The sequence below is a fragment of the Schistocerca nitens genome, chromosome 5 (genome assembly GCF_023898315.1).
Source record: "Schistocerca nitens isolate TAMUIC-IGC-003100 chromosome 5, iqSchNite1.1, whole genome shotgun sequence".
Taxonomy (NCBI): Eukaryota; Metazoa; Arthropoda; class Insecta; order Orthoptera; family Acrididae; genus Schistocerca; species Schistocerca nitens.
The window spans coordinates 765,884,333-765,902,789 of record NC_064618.1 but is presented as its reverse complement, the minus strand read 5'-3'; the positions used below and the strand labels follow the sequence as shown (position 1 = coordinate 765,902,789).

At 38.4% G+C, this 18,457-nt stretch overlaps 1 protein-coding gene across 4 annotated transcripts in view; it reads right to left on the bottom strand.

Moving 5' to 3' along the window:
* Positions 1-2,983: 2,983 nt before the first annotated feature.
* The window catches only part of LOC126260936 (PMS1 protein homolog 1-like), a 116,028-nt gene continuing 100,554 nt past the window's right edge, over positions 2,984-18,457 (bottom strand). For 3 of the 4 annotated variants that reach the window (XM_049958440.1, XM_049958442.1, XM_049958443.1), the window contains 3 exons: positions 15,406-15,533; positions 15,162-15,319; positions 2,984-3,822 (listed from right to left, as the gene is read on the bottom strand). In XM_049958440.1, coding sequence (XP_049814397.1) covers positions 3,664-3,822; positions 15,162-15,319; positions 15,406-15,533 — 445 coding nt within the window. In that variant the 3' untranslated portion in view covers positions 2,984-3,663. Of the gene's footprint in view, positions 3,823-14,758; positions 14,858-15,161; positions 15,320-15,405; positions 15,534-18,457 lie in introns of all 4 variants that reach the window. The other variant, XM_049958441.1, reaches the window with a different exon arrangement.

The window sequence follows — 18,457 nt, the reverse complement described above, 5'->3', positions numbered from 1 at the left end:
GGCAGACACTGTATGTAGAAGTATCAGACAGCTGGTGTAGACCTTCACCAACATACTCCTTTCGGTCAAGTACTACAGTGATAGATCTTTGTCTGCTGGGTGGATAATGATGGAGTCATCAGCTAGCCAGTTAAATTATTTTGTCAAAAATTGATTGTTTTCATTGTTAAATTACTTTGAGCAACCCATAAAGCCAAAGGAAGCAAAATTAACTAATCAGAAACAATGAAATAAGTTTTTATTTCAGACAAAAGTTATCTTGCTGCATCAAATTAAGTAAAGAACTGGGCGAAATTTTATGGAGTTTACAGAGGTAAAAAAAGGAATTAGTTGACTTTGCATATGGTTGATTTTAGTTAATACATTGCCGTGAATGGAACATAGATAACATATACAAATTTAGATTGAAATTGACAGCATAATGATATCTTATTTTGTTCTAGAGATACTGGTTTTTATATCCAGTGGACGGTGTGGCCAGTTCTGTCCATGTGGGCTTGCTGGCTTCTATGAAATACTTTCCCACTTTTAACAAAGCTATTCACCTTACCATCTGATATCTTCACTCAATAAGGGACATAATTTGACATAATTACTGTATTGCATCAAGTAAAGTAAAGTATTGCACAAAATTTTTGAGTTTGTAGATACACATTGCTTACACTTTACATATGATCGATTTTATCTCATACATTGTCAAGTAAGTATGATACAGAAATAATTTAAAATTGACAGTTGAACAATATCTCATCTCATTCTTGAGATATTGATTTTTATATCTAGCAGACAGGTGTGCACGACACACCCAATTCTGTCCCTGTGCATCAGGAATTGTGTTCATAATGGATCAATATATCAAAATGAGGTCTTTTGCAAATGATAGCACCCAAGGAGGCACCTCTGTTGTACGATAAATACTCGAAACTTTTTTATTCACCGAAATATGGAAGCAATTCTTCTGGAACAGTGAGGAGGTCAGTGGAGTAGGATGCATAAACATATCAATAGCACTTAAGGAACACCCAAATGCCATGTTTAAACGTGTTGTCAGCACCTGGGGAGCGGCAGAGCATGACAAGTTAACTCATCCACAGCAGTCAAACTGTTAAACCACTGATTTGCCAAAGCAGAACTTTTTACCTGAAATGTAAATATTACTATTGATGCTATTGAAATAGTCAGTAACTCACTTAATTCTGTAAAATTGGTCACTGGATTGCAATGGCATGTCTCAAAAGAGAAAATGGTTCAGTAATAGATTAAATTTATTCCAGTATACCATCAGACCATACAAGTACACATCATTGGTGAACTCAAAGCTCTATTCTTTCAATGATTGTCTTCTACTATTCCAAACTTCACACAATGCCTGTTAACTTTCTACACTAGACTCATGACAGAAAAGATGGGGGACGGCTGACCTATAAAACACACACTGATTGCAAAGGTCTTTTTCTGTGCAGCTTACTGTTTAAGTAAATGTAAAAAGGAAGCCATATATGTAATTTGGAAGAAATCCTAACTAGTTACACTAGGAATCAATTCGGTTTGCCAAAATCCAAAATTTTCTTCCAGATATTGCTAAAGCAACACAAAAAGTTAAATAAAAACAGCAATTTTCCACTATACAAAACGTGTTTCAAAAATTCAAGGTATTTCAAAACAAGCAGAAAGGGAAAAAGTAATAGGGACATTGAAACAATGGAAACGCCAGTTTGGAATATCAACACTGTAGGAAAAGCTATATTTTTACCTACCACAAAGATGACACATTAAGTTGCAGACAGGCAAAATCAAGACACTTACACATAAGCTTTCAGCCACAGCCTTTGTTTAGCACGCCTAATACACACTCCGGTAGTGTGGTGCTTGCTTGTTTCAGTGAATGGTGTGTGTTTCTTTTTCTGATGAAGGCTAAGACCAAAAGCTTATGTGTAAATGTCTTTTAATTGTAGAAAAAGATTTCTACTTACTGTAAAGCTGGATTCTGGTCTGAGATGCTGGCATTAGTGGTTGTGTGTGTGTGTGTGTGTGTGTGTGTGTGTGTGTGTGTGTGTGTGTATCTTTACTGATGAAGACTGTGGCCGAGAGCTACATGTGAGTGCCTGTCTTTTAATCATGTCTGTCTGCAATTTGATGTCTCTTCTTTACGTTAAGTAGCAATCTATCTTTTCCTACATTGTTGATATTCCTACCTGGAGTTTCCAATGTTTGATGTGTCATTTAATTGTGCCTGTCTTCTTAACATGTCATTTTTACGGTAAGTGGTAATAGGGATATTATCAGGTAACAGTTATTTTGCGACAACAGGACAACTGTAAATTCTTATAGCTGCATTAACACACAGAATGATTTTGGTAGCAAGCATGTTCCCTTTGAATGCACTCTTAGTCCATTTCCTCCTTCCCCTTATAACATACTACCATTTTCTGGGTAGTCTTGGAGGGAATACAAAGAATGGAATGTGTAAAGGTAAGCATTAATAGCGTAGTTGAGGCAATGAATGTTAGAAATGCACATAAACAAGTTTAAGGTTTTTGGACAATGCCCTTCTCAGAACTAACGGGGTGGGGGGGGGGGGGAGGGGGAGGATGTGCTTTTCTGTCTTTCAAAGCCTCAACAGTGCACTGGGTGGTTGCCTTCACTCCTTCCACTGTTTGAACTCTACCATTTTCCCTACACAACTCTTTCTGCAACACACAAAGTTTATGAATAACGTTATGAACTAGGAAAAGTGATAATTGTATCATGTTGTCTAACTGGTCATCAGTGTACCTGCAATCAATATAACAAATCACTAAAAGTACTAGATGCTACTGAGAAAACGATGTTTCATTAAAAAAAAAAAAATTGCATTATTGCACACATTAAAATATATAGCTAAGAGTGATAGGTGAATTTTATTAACTTGGAGGAGAGAATCAGAACTGTCACTGGCAAAATTACCAAACAAAATTTTATTTACACAATATACATTGTTTTTTATTTGCTTCCATAAAATCTGAAACACTGTGGGTGACCTTTTAACAGTGATACTAATGCTCCATTTTATTCTGACAATGATGCTTAAAAATAATCTCACTTGTAAATTATTGTAATTAATGAAATTGTGTGCATGCTCAAACATTGCAATTGCAGGCTTTCTTGGTGTATTCCATTGATGAACTCTTCTCGAGTCATAGCCGAGTGGTGCCGTCATCTTGTTGCAATGTTTTGATGAGTTTTGTACCCATCATCACTGAAACATTTCAATAAGACGACACCACTGCTCAGCTCATCTCCCGAGAAGAGTTCATCAATGCTCAAACATTAATGCTGCTGATTTTGTTTTCAATTCTAAGTTTCATAAATGCCTCTTCTGAAAACTATCAGAAGTGATTTATGTGCACTACCCAAGATTAACTCAAACTGCCATGTTTCTGGTGATCTTTTCTACTACACCAAAAATATTTCTGACACATTGGTAGGTGAAATGTGGTCATATAACATTCATGCCTAATCAAATATCTGACACCCTCACAGTCACATCTGTTTCACAAATATTTACAAAACAGTGTAATGTCGGTCTGGAACAAATTAGTTTAAACCAATCCCTGAGTATTGTACACCATCAAGTATTGTATACCATCCATTAATTTCAGAAATTTCTTCTGTTTGGTATCTTCAAGAATTGATTGTATGGAATGGCACAAAAATCAGTTTCCTGTGTAAGCATGATGAAGATTGTTCTTTTAAATATTTTTCCCAGTACGTAAGATTAGTTGTCAAGTCACTGTAATTCATTGTATCTGCAGCTTTACGGCATATGGTTACAGCTTCACTCTGAAAATAGAGAAAACACTAATTACAACCTGACATTTTCTTGGATTTCTTAATAGAGGAAACAACATATACTAGTTTGTTGACAATAATTCTCTACAATAAATAAAACAAATGGGGTTTCTTTTGCACCCCATAAGCACCTCCAAAATGTCTGTTTATTAGACTCTGTGTTATCCTATGCAGTAACCACTTCCTTTTATTCTTGCGCTATCCTATTCTCTTATCATTTTGGAACTAAAACTAGCATAGAGCTTCCAGGTGCCTTTTTTTTAGTTTTTATTATCTATGATTTCTACCTAAACTAGTTGTCGAACTGCAGCTGTCTGAGTGTCGGCCAAAGATGCTCATATTTACTTTCTCGTCTAACAACAACAACAACACAATGGCCACAAGGTATCATGAGGAGACGAAAGAAAATACTTTTTGTTTCTGAGCTCACATTAACCCATTACATCAGGTGTTCCAGATTTTAGGTGAAGTACAAATGAAATGTTTCAAAACTAGTGCAAAAAATTGTGATAATTTTGTTGTATCACTTCAAAATTTGTGAGAGCTCTGGACATTGGAATACCCATTACAAAATCGATTCTGCTTCATTTCCACTCACACTTTATTTGTACTTTCCTATGTTGCACGAAACAATGCCTTGAGAGCCAGCAGAAAATAATATATTAGATACCATATTGGCCAAAGCTTTAAGTAGGCTTAACTCCTAAAATCTACTGTAGAAACTAAACAAATGTCTGTTGATAAATTTTACACCGTTTTGCTCAGATGCACTACTATTGATGATAAAACTATGCAAGTACTCATTAAGTATTAAAATTTGCAAGGGCACCTACTTCTCAATCTAAGCCAAAATACATTTTCACATACTTAGTATGTGAAGTGATGTGTTGCATACTAGTATTTATGTTGCCACTCACTGTCACAGAGACATGTACACTGAGGTGACAAAAGCCATGAAAACCCTTCTATGATGATGTTGGACCTCCTTTTGCCTGGTGTAGTGCAGCATAGTGACATGGCATGGACTCAACAAGTTGCTGGAAGTCCCCTGCAGAATTAGTGAGTATGCTGCCTCTGTACCCACTCATAATTGTGAAAGTCTTGATGGTGAAGGATTTTTTGTACAAACTGACCTCTGGATTATGTCCCACGAATGTTCAAAGGGATTCATGTTGGGTGATCTGGAAAATCAAATCATTCGCTTGAATTGTCCATAATGTGCATCAAACCAATCACGAAAAACTGTAGCCCTGACAGGTGACATGGCGCATTGTCATCCATAGACTTTCCATTGTTGTTTGGAAACTTGAAGTCCATGAATGGCTGCAGATGGTCACCAAGTAGCCAAACATACCATTTCCAGTCAATGATCAGTAAAGTTGGACCAGAGGATCCAATCCATTCCATGTAAACACAGACCACAACATTATGGAGCCACCACTAGCTCGCACAGTGCCTTGCTGATGACTTGGGTCCGTGGCTTTGAGGGGTCTTCACCACACTCGAATCCTACCATCAGCTCTTACCAACTGAAATCAGGACATATCTGACCAGGTCACGGTTTTCCAGTCATCTAGGGTCCAACCGATATGGACATGAGCCCAGGTGAGGCACTGCAGGCCATGTTGTGTTGTTAGCAAAGGCACTCACGTCAGTCATCTGCTGCCATAGCCCATTAATGTAAAATTTCACCATACTGTCCAAATGGATATGTTCGTGTCTGGCTGCCAGGCCAGACTAGTGCTCTGCATGCACCATTTATTCCATCTCCCTCACTGCCTCCCCTTCCTCTTCTTTCCCCCTCAGCCAGCACTTGTTTTTACATTGTCAGCAGTACAGACGGTTGCAATGAAAGAAGCTGCACAAAGCAATTTAAAAGATGACCGATTGCCTCACTGTTCAACAACAAGCACAGATTGCTGCACATTATTAGGACTGGAATTCTGCCACCATGGCGCAGAGATGCTGGCATTCTGAATGGAATGAATGCCACAATTTGTCCAGAGACAAAGGAGAATAGTCACAGAAAGTTAATGACCACCAGTGGACTCACAAAGTATGCAGTATGTCAGATCATGCATATAGAATTGAATTACTGAATGTGAAGACCTTATTGCTTGCAACAGCTTGCACAATTTGTGGCTTATGCTAAGGAAGAAACTATTCTGGTTACATGGGCAACTTATAATTTGATATTGTAAACTAATGCTGATCTGACAGCTTCCTACTACAAGAACCGTAACAGTCAATGTGTGGTGTTACATATCCCTCCAGGAGAGTAGCGTGAACAGTATGTCTACCTAGCTGGTGAATGATGGATGGTCATCATATTTAAATCATATAATAGTTTAGTTGTTAGAAATGGGAAGCTGTTTGAGTACTTTTGTTATCTGTTTTGTATATGAAACATTGCAGTATTACCACTGAGTTGCATAACCGCGTGGGCTCAGAGTATTCTCCTTGAGTCAGCTTCCTGTACTGGAGTAGTGCAGTGCAAAAATGGTTCAAATGGCTCTAGGCACTATGGGACTTAACATCTGAGGTCATCAATCCCCTAGACTTAGCACTATTTAAACCTAACTAACCTAAGGACATCACACACATCCATGCCTGAGGCAGGATTCAAACCTGTGACTGTAGCAGCAGTGGGGTTCCAGACTGAAGCGCCTAGAACTGCTTGGCCACAGCGGCCAGCTAGTGCAGCGCACCACCGAGTAAAATTGTGTGCCATAACAAAGCAGCATGATGTGAAAAGAGAGGGAAAGAAAGAAAGAAACCAACTGAAATGTTAATTAATGTATTCTTAAGTATGAGTTGCCCATGGCCTTGCTGCAGAGGTAACACCAGTTCCCATGAAATCACACTCAGCCCATGTGAGGCCTACTGAGGAGCTACCATATTTATCGAATTATAACACGAGGTTTTTCCCCAATTCATCATTCAAAAAATAGAGGGTTGTCTTATATTCACTGATTAAACTATTGCTGCCGAGGTTAATATTTTTACGTTGTTTAATAAAGTATATAGGGGTTGTCTTACATTTATCCTACAGATGAAGCTCTGGCTATTGAGGTCATCTGTAGATTTATTTTTAAGAATTTGGAATGTTAGGGCTGGGCAAATGATACTCACCTTTGAACAGGCTCAAGTTTCCCAATATGCCAAAACGTTCGATACAGTATCGATGTAGCTCGAATAATCATGTGACATTTGACTGGCACAGTGCTAGTGCAAGGGATACACAAGAAACTATAGACTAGCCACTACAACAATCTATTGCCCTGCTTAAAATTTGACAATTTTGTGAAACATGGGAGAAAATAGCACCAAATTCCATCAGCTTACAAACTCTTGTTGTATTTGAACAGGTTTGCAATAAAAGTTCTCATACATGTATGGATGTCGTCTACAAACATTATGCTGCTTTTTAATTGAAAGTAACATTCAACGGTGAAAATGTTACCCTTCAAAAAAACATTACTTGTTTCTGCAACCAGATCAATATTTTATTTGATTATGAGAGACCGCAATGATTTACTAAGTGGGTTGCAAATGAGAAATTCAGCCGCTATCCATGTATTAGAATATGGGATCAAAACATTACCAGCTTGCGATGCTGACATTGAGATGAAACACAAAGGAAAATTTGTCCAAAATGAAATGTCTATCAATCAAAATACACTGACTGTAATTGCTGCTGCGAGAATAAATTACAGCAGTAAGACTCACAGTCGGAGGTGGTACCAACAGATGGTGGGATGAATACAAGCACGTGAATTGGACTGGATCATGACTGCGATCTTTTATTTGTGTATTAGTTGCTGTTGTTACATATGACTTGCAACCTAGATTATATTGCAGTCTGTGTTTCACAGCTGCTCAAGCTTAGCACTCTGGCAGGATTGGAGGGAGTGGGAGTGGTGAGTGGGCAGCAAATTACATTGCTTTGCCAATCATGGGAATGTATACCATATACTTTGGCCTTTCAAGAACATTTACCACATTTAAACTACAGTTTGACTAATCCATTTGTAGTTGTAATCACCTATCCCATCAAAGGCAGGGCTACCTGTGAAACCAGTCATGTGATTTACAAGCAAAGCTGCAAGCACTGTGCTGCATTCTATGTAGGCACGACAACCAACAAGCTGTTTGTCTATATGAATGGCCGTCAAAAAACAAGGGGACCACCCTGTTGCTGAACACGCTGCCAAATATGATATCCCTCGTCTCAATGACTGCTTCACAACCTGTGCCATATGGATCCTTCCCACCAACACTAGCTTTTCTGAACGGCGCAGGTGGGAACTTTCCCTGCAATACATCCTACGTTCCGGTACCCCTCCTGGTCTCAGCCTTCATTAGTCACTGTCCTCACCCATCCAGACCCATCCCTGTTCCCATTCCACCATTACACAGCCATCATTTCACACACAGTCTTTAAATTTCTTTTTATTTGTCTCCTTTCCGCTAACCCCCCCCCCCCCCGCCCCCCTTCTCACCTGCCCTCCGTCTAAACTGCAACACTTCAGTGTCCACCGCCCCCCCCCCCCATACTATCCCTCCCCCTCCCTGCCCTAGCTTCCTCCTTAGACCCACTCACCACTCCCATCATGCACTGGTGCTGCTGCTCGCAGTGTGGCTTCAGTTATCTGAGACTGCAGACGTGTGTGCAAGTTGCGTTTGCGTTTGCCCGTTTGCCCGTGTGTGTGTGTGTGTGTGTGTGTGTGTGTGTGTGTGTGTGTTTGGGGGGGGGGGGGGGTCTGGGCGCGTGCACATGTGTATTGTGTCTATTGCTGACAAAGGCCTTAATGGCCGAAAGCTATAATTGTGTGAATCTTTTTGTTGTGCCTATCGCAACTCGGCATCTCCACTAGATGGTGGGTAGCAACTTTCCTCCCTAATATGGTTTTTAGTATTTATTATTCAAATGGCTGTGGCTAAGTGTGGATCACATTATAATCCCAGTGACCATGAGTTCAACATCTAGTTACTTCTAGACCTTTTCTGTCATCAAACGTGACTTAACAAGATATGAGAGCTGGTTCACAAATTATAGAAAGGACTATTATACAATCATGCTTAGTAAATAACTGGTTTTCAAACTGATCTATTTAATTTTTTTAGGTAATGCACACCTCAGCCCAAGAGATATGAGGACCACATGAAAATGTCAGTATTTACTAAACTGAGCTATTGTGTCACACGAATTTCATGCAGACACTAACATGGTCCAAGGTATTTATCTCACATGCTGTACTAATATATTTATACCTCTCACATAGAAGCCCACTGTCAGGTGTTGCGCACATCCCACATCACTGACCTGCAATTTCTCATTTATTGTGAAATGCCTCCTCCAAACTGCTACTTCAGATGTACAAACAGATTCAATCTACTTTTCATTACAACCAGGCTAAAGGAAAATTATAAAAAACATCCAAATGAACTGGAGGCACAGTTGCCATAGCAAAGGTGGAAACGGCTGGCTGAGTGTTGTCTTGGAGAAGGACCAAAACTAATGACAGCATCCATCCTTTGCATATTCTGCACAGCCCTCTGGATCAATTGTAATGGTTCAGCATGCTTCAAGTCAATAAGCAGCTCTCCTTAGCTACCCAAAACTCTGCGGCCAAGTAATTCTAGTCAGAGGAAATAAGATCAGATACACTGTTTGTTCTGTAGACTCATAGTGAGAAAATCCACGAGGACACAGAAAAGCCAGAAAACAAAAACATTTAATACATATTTATAAAAGACCTGAATATGTTGATATTCCTTCTGCAGATCCTAAGGGTGGTGAGCACCAACCAAAAGAAAGTAAACTAAAGTAGTAAATCACTAAGAGAGAAGGAAATCGCTGTCTTCCATTAAAGAGTACTGAACTAAAAGAGTAAATTAAAAATGAATTAATTTTTCATTTACTCTTGAAGTACTTATTTACTCTGTAACTGGTGGAGAGCACTATCAATGAGCACACTACTGCAATAGCAGCTTCAGGAGGAAATGAGGCCAAAATTTACTCGTAAGCAGTAGTAGGAGTTAAGTTAGAAAGTAAGGTGTGTTCTTTGGTTTCTGTGTGTTAAATATCAAATCCTATGGATTACCTGGACTATGAAGAATATATGGAGATGGAGGAAGAGGTAGCATTCCAAGTATGATGATTTTAATGGGGAGAACAAACACATTTGCGATGTACAACGACAATGATTTTAATGAGCAGTTTCGTTTTGTGAGGAATCTTTTGAGTCAATGCTTGGTATTCTGGAACCGTTAGTTTAGTTGTGATCTTCAGTCCTGAGACTGGTTTGATGCAGTTCTCCATGCTACTCTATCCTGTGCAAGCTGCTTCATCTCCCAGTACCTGGAGCCGTTATTGCAGCATAATTTTGACAGGAACTGTGCTTTGTCTTCTAAGCTGCAAATTCTCTGTGGACTGTGACTCTTTTGTGCTGGTACTTATCAAATCACAGCAGGGGATCTCATTAACATCCATCATACTACTTCTGAAAGAGCTTTTAACAGTGCAATAAAGAGTTTAACTGCATTAAAGCCAATGTTTGTGTCCATGCCACAGATCCAAGACAATATATCAAAGAACGAAATTGAATTCTATCGAACCGGTGGATTCCCGAATGTCATAGGCGTCATAGATGGTGTACAGATACCTGTACATTGTCCTTCTGGAGCAAAAGCAGAACTATACAGAAATTGCAAGAATTTGTTTTCCATTAAAATGTACAAATTGTCTGTGATTCCAATATGAAAACTTTGAATGTAGTAAGCTGCTGGCCAGGTTCCATGCATGATTCCCGCATTTGGGCAATAGTAGAGTTGCAGCAGAATTTGAAAATGGACAATATGATGGGTTGCTTTTTGGAGATAGTGGATATGCTCTATCCAAACAACTTATGACTCCCATGTTTTGACCACACACAGGAATCAAAGGGCACTGCATTAGAGCCCATATTGTTGCCAGATGTGCAACAGAGCATACATTTGGTGTTTGGAAGAAAAATTCTCAAACTCTCACTAAAACAATGTGATATATATGAAACAAGTGTGGGAATATTATTGTGGCTGCTGCAGTTCTGCACAACCTTGGAGTAAAAGTTGGAGATGTGTTTCACCCTGATGTTGTGGAGGTGAATGACACTGACCAACATTCATTTCAGCCATAAGCAGATGCTGCAGGCCAAGGTATCAGGAGATCTGTTCTACTTAATTGCTTTACTTAAAATTGTATTTAATTTTAGTATGAAGGCTTTCACGACCGGATGACATATCTTCTGGTAAACCTTCCAGGATGTAAGGTCGTGGTCCGTGAAACTCTTCAGCTCCTAACGTTTCGTCCAGAGCTGCGCCGGACATCTTCAGAGGGGTGTTTCTCCTCCGGTGAGTCTTGCTGACTGACGGGTCGGACGTCTGAGAGCGACTTATATTTCTACGATATATAAGTCGCTCTCAGACGTCCGACCCGTCAGTCGGCAAGACTCACCGGAGGAGAAACACCCCTTTGAAGATGTCCAGCGCAGCTCTGGACGAAACGTTAGGAGCTGAAGAGTTTCATGGACCACGACCTTACATCGCGGAAGGTTTACCAGAAGATATGTATTTAATTTGTTAGTAAAATAACAAGTTAGTATAGAGACTTTCCCTTCTTAAATGAACGAATAAGCACTGGATTGTTACTACTGCTGTAAAAGGTGACCCATTTTATTTATGTTTAATTTATAGCCATGTTTCTCTATTTTCTTCTTCTTCTTCCTCGTTTGCAAATGGGGGATTAATATTTTAATTTTATTTTTTGTTTCAGTATACAAAGTTATTGAATACAGATGTTTCGATTATTTCTAAGAAAAACAAGATGTCTACTTCCATAATCTTGCTAAATACAAATAAATATTAGAATGTGGTAATTAGAAAAATTAAATTACTGATGCTGAATCATAGACACGAATACTATGTAATGTGAAACAAGAACATATTAACCATTGGAAAAAATATCCAGAAAATAAAATTTGTTTTATACATATAAAACATATTCATACTCATTTACAAAAACCTAAATTTCTTGAGCACATTGCCTGAAGAATCAGTATCTACCGTTTACTCCATTTCATTCATGAATTTATTCATAACTTCCATTTTAAGGTTATGCTCTTCTTTCGTGATTTTTCTTTGTCTTTCAAGTAACAACATTTTTGCATTATATTCCTCTCATATTAAACACGTTTTTAATGAATGACGTTCATCTGCTTCTTCCAACAACTCCCTGTTCTTCACTACAATAGCATGTTCTATGCCTTTTTTTCATTGTTGCATCTTCTGACAAGCTCCCACCACAGAATGCAAGCCGAGGTTCGTGACTACAGGATAAAGTTTCACATTCAGCAGTTTCATCGCTATCTTCTGAGTACTTTTCATCATCAACGTTGCTAGAAATGATCACACTGTATTCAGTTGTGTCACTGTCATTAACTCCAGCTAGGTCCTCAAAAACCTGTGGAAGTGTGTCAATATCCATTTGGCTTATATCATCTATCTCCAGCTCGGCTACTCCACTGCCAGTTTGGAATTGTTCTTGATTACATTCAGGTTTCATTTCCTTTTCTTTCACTTTCATTTCTTTCCACATTACTTTAAGCTGCTCTTGTGATCTTATGTGTAAGAGCTTCTGCACTGTATTCAAGGTGTCTTTTTCCCAAGCATCCTTTTTCCTTTTTAGCATGCTGACATGATGCTTTTTAAATTCAATAGTAGTTATGCACTTATTCATTATTTCAGCAGACTGCTCTTTTTCACTTTCTGGTATGTTTGTTTTGGATTTCCCTTAACACTTAAATTGTCCTTGGCTACCTCCAGGTTGCTGTTAGCTCATATCTCAAGCGGCAAAAATATTGTATATGGCGTTGCTTGAGTAACACGTCCCCCCACCCCCAACAATGTACAGTGGTAGTTGTAGATGGTGGGGTTAAGGACTGAATAATACATTCATCCATTAACAGCATGTTTATTTTTTATAATACACCAATCTTATCATTAATGCAATAGCATTTAGCTTTTTTGAATTTTAATAACCCTTTATAGATAGAATTGTCAAAAGATGATGCAATAATGTCTGCCGAGAATCAATATTTTCTGAGAGAAAACAAAATGCACATGCCAGCAGTGTGCAGAAATGACTTACTTCTTTAGTAAAAAGGTGTTACTACTATAGTTATAACTAAAGAAGTAAACAGAAATTGAGCTCTCCAACAGTTACTATATTACTACAGATGTAATTTACTAACGTAGTCCAGACTAAAGAGTAAGAGTTATTACAAGAGTAATTTATACTAGTCTGATGCTCACCACCCTAAGTCAAATGGTTCTCAAGAATGTGAAAAAAGTAAAACATTTCACAGACATTTCATTTAAATATTAATTAAAAAGCTTACCACAAACAGTTAAACATATACACTTTAATGATCACACTGCTCCAACAAAGATGTGTCTAAGTCATTTGTCTTGTAGAATTTATGTTATGTGATGTGGTCAATGGAAAGTTCAAGTGGTTCTGCTAAGAAATTCATCACTTGAATAGAAGAGTTGGTTCCCAATAAATCCTTCAGGCTCATTTTAAGAGCATGCTTTATTAGTTGCTAAGTTTTATGGTTGCTGGTGGGAAACTGAAATTATAGGTTTCTAAATAATGGACAACTTTCTGGGAAAAAGCGAATGAATTTAAGTCCTTATAAAGAGAGTTCTTATTCTTGGCACTGATGCCATGAGTTGAACTGTTGTTTTGAAAGAGAGTTAGGTTACTGATCTCTCTCTCTCTCTCTCTCTCTCTCTCTCTCTCTCTCTCTCTCTCTCTGTGTGTGTGTGTGTGTGTGTGTGTGTGTGTGTGTCACGCATACCCACGTGTGTGCATAAATATGTAATGTGTACTCTAGCACATTAAAAGATTCCCCCCCCCCCCCCCCCCCCCAAGGTTCTCCGTTATGATGCAACATGCAACAGAGGATCTCTTTGGGAACTTCGAAAATGTCAAAAATGTCAACCAATACACGAAAACTTTTCTAATGAGGCATTTCTCCAAATGCCCTATCAATCTGAAATCTTTGTCAACACAATTTCCCTCACCAGTTCACTTTTATTTTGATTGTCACAGTATCATACAGATCATAATTTGATATTTACACTCAAAGCCAACAGAACATACTTGATACGAGAGTACTGCAGAGAGGCAAAGAATAGAAGCAGACCATAAAAACTGTCTTCATTTTAGATACATGTGTAAAACTAGTTATGAGTACCTTCATTATTTTTTACATGGGTACATGTCATAAGAGATTTTTTGAATGCATTAGTTTTTTGTTCTTTGTGTGGAACTCCAAATGAGTTTGTGCAATATATATATCAATAGAAATGGAAGCTTCCTATGCAGAATAGAAAAAAAATAGTGGAAAGGCTTCAGTGTGGAGAGCAAAAAAATACTGAATTTATGGAGTGAGACCCCACAAGGGCTAAGTTCTCCAAGTTAAGTTAATCTTATAGAAACAGGGGTTAAGAAATGGACTTCACTATTTTTATGAATTTTTATTTATCACACTTCACACTTCATCTTGTGAACAGCTCAATATCAGGGGCCATAATGCTGATAAGTGATTATAAACTGAACTTGCTAACAATACAGGCTTCAATCACAGGAAAAATAGAATTTCTAATGGTCACAACTGCATTAAGAGTAGTGGTATAAGAGTAATGTCTCAAACTTCTATTTTATAAGGACTGACTGTCAGAAACTGGGAGACTTCTATTTCAAGTTTCTTCTATGCTCCAGTTGCTCACTTACATGTATCAAAATTTATACTACATTATTTAACTATATCAAAAGAAAATTCAGTCAAGAAAACTAACAAAATTATGAGGCAGTGCTTACCTGCAGGAGCAGAAATATGTAGTACTGCTGAAACACTTCTTATCACTCAGAACTAATAGTTCCTTCCTCGGGGAAGAGAGAGGGATAGGTTGTAGAAGGCTGAAAAGGAAGGGCAGGTCAATCAGACCACCTGCAGTGAGAATAAGGATAGGCAGAGCTGAAGCTTCATCTGTCTCCTTCCAGAGGAAGGCACTATTAGTACCAAAACTAGGAAGTGTGTCACATTTATGTATGACTACTGGCAGTAATTAATTTTTTACAAGGACTAATGAGGCCCACCACATTAAATCGGTTAATGCTTCAAATCAGTCATTTTCAGATTACTTTCAGCTTCCATAAAAGAATAAGATAAAGTACTACTGCCACCAATAATTCTAGTTTTATCTGATGTTTGAGTCATTACCTTGAAATAGTTAAGGATCTTTAAAGGTCGGCAGTGCTCCAAGGCACAATTTGAGCCTTTCACTTTCAATATTTGCAATATCTCTTTTAACTCCGTAACATCATAGAATCTAACAGTACTAGCAATGTGTGAAATGGAAGCAGAATCATCGTCTGGGCCTGAAACATTGTGAAATTCATACATACATTGGCACTTGTATCTGAACTTAAAAAAGCATGCCCAATCATGAAGAATGTAAACATACCTTCAGATATGACAATTCGGAATCCATTTTTACTTATAAATGGACTTGATACAACTATTTCACCAGATGCAGTATCAAAAGAATGCTCTAAAGATGTAAATATATTCCACAGTTCTGGACCTAGCAAACTAAGAAATACAGTATTTAATATCAGTTTTGTTGGGAAATGGCAATACAAACAAAAAAATATTTAAAAAGAAAGCAAACAAATATTCTTATTAACTTGCAGAAACATAAATATTGGTTGTTCATTAAGCATTCAAGTACTAATACAAGGATGCATTAGCGAGACTTGTAACTTTCTATTCAATAATGGGAAATTTTGCTCAGCAGCAGGCTCACTAGTAGCTACAATTCTTGTTAACAGTGTCGTAAATTTCACTCTCAATAACTGCCTTGGATGGTCACCAAACATGATATTAGTAATTGAAGATTGGGTGAAACTGGAACGAGAAAGTTCAGAAATTATCAACATCTTGCAGAACATATGTTGGAAAGATGCATGGGGCTCTCCAGGAGGTGTGGGTGCATAGCAATAAGCAGGAACACTAGGATTAGCAATAGGGATGGCGGTTATCAGTGACACTGCTGGTTTTCAGTTATATAGGTTTTTTCCAATGCCAGTTTAACCAGATTATTAAAACTGCACAAAATAACCAGTTTCTGAAATAAGTGTTTTTCAGTTTCTTATTTCTATTATTTCATATATTAAATGTAGAAATCACAGAAAGATTCAAACATTATGACTTAAAGATACATAGAATCAAAATATTAAATAAAACAGGCTAATAAAAGAAAAGTTAGTCTGTCCACCATTCCCTGCTTTTCTCGAAAAGTGATAAGCGGCTGACTACCACAAAAAATCACCTATTGCTTCTAATTTTTTAAAATTCTACTCAAAAATCATGTTGTAATTCTGGACCATTCACTATTTGGACGAAGTCAGTGCTAAGGAGTGAAAATTGAGTTTGAAGACTCTGTTTTTCATGTTAATATGTCCGTTTTCAAGAGCAACAAGCAGATAAAGGCATATGAGGTCCATTCAAATGAAACCTGGTTAGTACGCCTGCCTTTGCCTTACACGTAAGGTGGCACCAAGTAACTGGGGGAATAGAGCCTGACACGTGCGCAGCGTTTGATGTAGTATAGCGACAATGTGGTTTCACGCTGAAGAGAAGGTGGTTACACACGTTATCGTCCACTACCAAACATGCAGGCAAGTCAACAGGAACAACGAGGAGTGATTTGATTTTTGGCGGCACAGGGAGTTGGAGGCCATGAAATGTATTAACAGATGAAGGCTGTGTACAGTGAGTACAGTCTGGGTTATTCAAGTGTTGTGGAATGGCGCAAACGATTCCTTGAGGGGCACAATTCACTGGAAGACGATGCTCATCCTAGACAGGCTCATTGGGTAATCACACCGTAAATGGATGTGGAAGTGAATGCTTTAGTCTTGGAGAACTGCAGAATCACAGTGGATGAGATTCATCGGTTACTGGGCAATGTCACACGAACAACGAAGTGTGTGACTGGGTCCAGGCCTGGATCCGACAGCAGCTTACTAACTTCTTCAAGGATGAAATCAACCGTCGAGTATCGCAATGGGATAAATGTGCCAACAGTTTTGGCGGCTATTTTTGAGTGTGTGTAATGTGTATAACTACATTTTTGAGTCAATAAAATCATTACCCTTTTTACTAGTGACTGGGATTCATTTGAATGCCTCTTCTATTATATAGACACAAGCAGCAGATCAGCTGCTTTCTATTTTCATTGCAAACTATGAATGAACTGCTAAATGTTACATTTTCTCCTTGTATCACAAATTTTTTGTGGTTCCTCCCATTTTAATCTTTTAAAGCAAATGGGGCATTGTACTTCACTAATACCACACTTTGTAAAAACCTCCAGACTCGGAATGGTGCCATTCTCTAACACGGTTGATGACCAACTGTCATATAAACCAGATGGGGCAAGTCTTGCACACAGCATGTACATGCATCCCATACAAAAGGCCACTCCACATGGTATCAGGTACATTATTGTCTCAGCAATGCTGTACCAATTCTTATGCCATGTGTTTGTTCCTTGTTGCTGCTGGCATTGTTACTAAAATCCATAGCTTCTCCCTTTTTCCACAATAACGCAATATTTCAAAGCAATGCAAATTTTACAAATAAAAATTACTCATTCCTTGAAAAAGGTTTATTTAAAAATGAAACATTTCAGTACAGCTGCTATGAATAACTGATGTTTTTACTTGGTTATTAGTAAAAAAATACCGAAAAATGCTGGTTATTCTGAACCAAAACCAGTCAATTTTTACCATCCCTAGTTAGCAACTGCCAAAATTAATCAGGAGTACATCTACATCTACATCTACATTTATACTCCGCAAGCCACCCAACGGTGTGTGGCGGAGGGCCTTTTACGTGCCACTGTCATTACCTCCATTTTCTGTTCCAGTCGCGTATGGTTCGCGAGAAGAACGACTGTCTGAAAGCCTCATGCGCGCTCGAATCTATCTAATTTTACATTCATGATCTCCTTGGGAGGTATAAGTAGGGGGAAGCAATATATTCGGTACCTCATCCAGAAACGCACCCTCTTAAACCTGACGAGCAAGCTACACCACGATGCAGAGCACCTCTCTTGCAGAGTCTGCCACTTGAGTTTGCTAAACATCTCCATAACGCTATCACGGTTACCAAATAACCCTGTGACGAAACGCGCCGCTCTTCTTTGGATCTTCTCTATCTCCTCCGTCAACCCGATCTGGTACGGATCCCACACTGATGAGCAATACTCAAGTATAGGTCGAACGAGTGTTTTGTAAGCCACCTCCTTTGTTGATGGACTACATTTTCTAAGGACTCTCCCAATGAATCTCAACCTGGTACCCGCCTTACCAACAATTAATTTTATATGGTCATTCCACTTCAAATCGTTCCGCACACATACGCCCAGATATTTTACAGAAGTAACTGCTACCAGTGTTTGTTCCGCTATCATATAATCATACAATAAAGGATCCTTCTTTCTATGTATT